The 3045-nt window shown below is 37.9% G+C and overlaps 1 protein-coding gene across 1 annotated transcript; it reads right to left on the reverse strand.

Moving 5' to 3' along the window:
* Positions 1 to 488: 488 nt before the first annotated feature.
* Positions 489 to 2663, reverse strand: LOC143847877 (putative pectinesterase 66). Its single transcript, XM_077356670.1, has 5 exons — positions 2446 to 2663; positions 2175 to 2334; positions 1555 to 1764; positions 1001 to 1242; positions 489 to 793 (listed from the first exon to the last, which is right to left on the reverse strand). Exons 1-5 carry the CDS (start codon positions 2661 to 2663, stop codon positions 637 to 639), a joined length of 987 nt encoding a protein of 328 aa, XP_077212785.1. The 3' UTR covers positions 489 to 636.
* Between the last annotated feature and the right edge of the window lie 382 nt (positions 2664 to 3045).

Genomic DNA, 3045 nt, shown 5'->3' on the forward strand with positions numbered 1-3045 from the left:
AAGGCCTTACAACAATAAGGCCCTTGTAAGATAGGCACCACCATTGATATTTGATCCAACAGGTGAGCTGCTGCTGTTGGATCAGCTCACCTGTTGGATCAAATATCAAGGATGGTACCTAAAACAAAGGAGAGCTAGTTTTCTCGTTAACATTTTCAAAATGACAAAATTACCCTTTAAAATAAAGTTTCGCATTGATACCTATTAATTTGGACCAATCCACTGTGGGTTACTTTTAATTTGGATGCCTCAGAAAAGTTATGGGCAGCAGTCGCAAACTGACAAAAGTGCTAGCTCTCTCTCTCTCTCTCTCTCTCTCTCTCTCTCCCTCCTCTTTGTGCTTCTGTTTTTCTACTTTTCTTCTTTCTTAGATCTCTTTCTTCAACATGTGGACGGGTTTATAAGGACTTGGACACCCTCCCTTCAACGGCTAGCTTTTAAGGGTGAGATCTACCCGTGTCCCAACACTAACCATGTTTGGATGATCCTAATTGTTGATTATTGTAGGCATCATTATTATTATTTTTTGAAATGGCGAATCCTTATTAATCAAAGAGAGCCATGACCAAGACATTTATAGGGCCTCACTCAAACGGAGGACAATACAGTAATGCAGATGAAGTTATAAAAATGAAATCAGGGCTGTTGTTCTATCCACCCATCGGAATTGATGAAAGACATGCTAGTTAACTGGTCCAGCTCTGCTTTAGTGAGAGACTTTTCCCACGTCACTCTCCCTGAAAGGTTGGAACCCGGTCCCGTGCAACCATTCTCTGCAAAAGTTATAGTATCCCTGACAGAAACCAATGCATAATTTCTCAGTTGAGATGGTTAATTTGGTGAGCCACCATAGGACCCACATCAAACAGATGATCATGATCTCTCTCCTCAAACTAAGGCAGAGAGAATTGGATCATCTGTTTGTGAACCGTGTATTAATTAAGAGTTTGGCCTGCATATATCACACCACTTAAAAAGAATGTAAGGAAAGAGATCTTACACATGTTCCTTGGCCACCCAAGCATCCCATCCAACAGGAATGACAACATCAGACATGAATGTTTGGTAAAATAGAACTCTCGCAAAAGGTCCCCATGCTCTTCCAAGGTAGACCTTACCAGTCCCAGTTATGTTACAATACTTGAACACAAAACCATTTGAATCAGTTGGCTGCAGCCTGCCTTGAGCTGTTAGATAACCACATGCTAATGACGAATTCACGACTACATTTAGTCGACACGACTGCATCACACACAAGAGATTAAAGGTCACTAAAGGCAGGCAAGATTACAGTCTCAATGTTCAACTTCGTAAAGTAGAAGACTTACAGGTGTGAGCTGCTATGATGATTTTAGTTAGTTTTTTTTTTTCATGAAAGACTTGTTTAGCTCTTTTATTTGAGAGTTATTTTTATTTTCAGTTATAATTTTTATCCTAGATGTGGGGATGTGCACATCAACATATAGCCCTCCTACAATAATAATTGCGGACTTACTATTTATAGTAATCACATCTCACCCTTAGATCAATCCTAGTAAATATATCTTATTGTACCTCATAAATAGATTGGCCATAGCCACTAATAAAATCAATGGCGCCTTCGATATAGCAATTCTTGAAATAGTGGCGTCCGGAATCATCGAACAGTGTATCTTGAAAGCCGATAAAACTGCAGTCATAAAAAGACAATTTGTCCCCGTAGATCAATGCAGCTACAGCTTGCTTTATCGGATGGCTAGAGTGCCCATGACAGTTGTATCCGTTCTGTTGAGGCCAGATGCTGATACTGATCAGTAAAAAACCATAACCAACAAAATAAAATCATATAATGCTAGTCGATGTGTGCGTGTTGGGAACTCTAATATGGCCATAATAAGTGTTTGCTCTAGGTTTTTTACCAGTGTTATTTATTTTAACTGATGGTGATTAAATAACCGTCGGTAAATAAAGATACAATGGCGGTCATTACCGCCGGTGATTCACTGTGACGGAAAAGAGATTAATTTATTATTTTTGGCTGGGTCGCCTTTTTGTTAAATGAAAAAAATATATCCGCAATCAGTCTATTTATGACCGCCGGGTAATTGTATATCTTTAGGGGCGGTTTGCATTGGCCGCCATAAATCCCGAGTTTCTTATAGTGCGATTGTTATATAAAGATTAAGTTGGTTCACCTTGAAGCCTATAGCTTTGGCGACGAAATCAGATGCATCAACACGGAAGGTGGCACTTGACTCTGTGGTAGCGGAAGCACCCCAATCAATTATCGTATGAGAGTTCCCACTTCCTTCGAGCAGAATGAATGGTTTATCCATAGGGATTGTAACCTTCTCCCTATACAAAATACATATTAACATAATTATAAAAACGCATGCATTGGATGCAGAATTGTAGTAGCTAGTACAAATAAAGAAACCATAACTACTAATTAGGTTAGATGATTACATATAAATCCCAGAATTAACTTTTATACGAATCCACTGACTATTGTTTGCTGGAATTGAATCTATGGCTGCCTGAATTGATTTGAAATTTCCTCGTCCATTGAGATCTACGACAATTGTTTTTGCAACGGCTACCCCACCTTCGACATGCTTCCAACATCCAAAACAGCACAAAGTAGAGAGCAAAAGGATGAAACATGACGGCATAACAACTCCCATTTTAAGTGAATGACAGAAGTATGCAACTTTTTCCTTCAAGAAATCTGTGCAATAAAGAAGAAAGATAATTAAGGAATTCTCTACTACCATTCATTAACTTCGATTTGCTATAGTTACCAAGGTTTTCTTCTGATATTACATTTTTTTTATGTATAGAAAATATACTCAGGAGTCAGGATACCCCTGTTTTGCTTTTGTATACAAATTTTTGGGTAGTTGCCAATAGGGATATTTACGTTCCTAAGGTCATAAGATATTTAATTGCTACAATGAATTTTATAATAAATGGTATTATATAGGTGAAGGGTATTATAAATTTCAGCAAAAATTTTCTACGTATTAAAATACGCATTTATCCGGTTTCGTGGATTTTGCGAATTTT

This window comes from Tasmannia lanceolata, unplaced genomic scaffold (genome assembly GCF_043159265.1).
Source record: "Tasmannia lanceolata isolate RefF3 unplaced genomic scaffold, GAP_Taslan_0.1 ptg000016l, whole genome shotgun sequence".
Lineage (NCBI taxonomy): Eukaryota > Viridiplantae > Streptophyta > Magnoliopsida > Canellales > Winteraceae > Tasmannia > Tasmannia lanceolata.

What these genes read in the sequence shown, in the direction of transcription:
- LOC143847877 (XM_077356670.1), bottom strand. Translation starts at nt 2,663, where the DNA reads ATGGGAGTTGTTATGCCGTCATGTTTCATCCTTTTGCTCTCTACTTTG. An exon ending in CCAAAGCTATAGGCTTCAAG is followed by an intron (nt 1,765 to 2,174) that starts GTGAACCAACTT and finishes TGGCCTCAACAG; the next exon opens with AACGGATACAACTGTCATGG. An exon ending in TGGGTGGCCAAGGAACATGT is followed by an intron (nt 794 to 1,000) that starts GTAAGATCTCTT and finishes GGTTTCTGTCAG; the next exon opens with GGATACTATAACTTTTGCAG.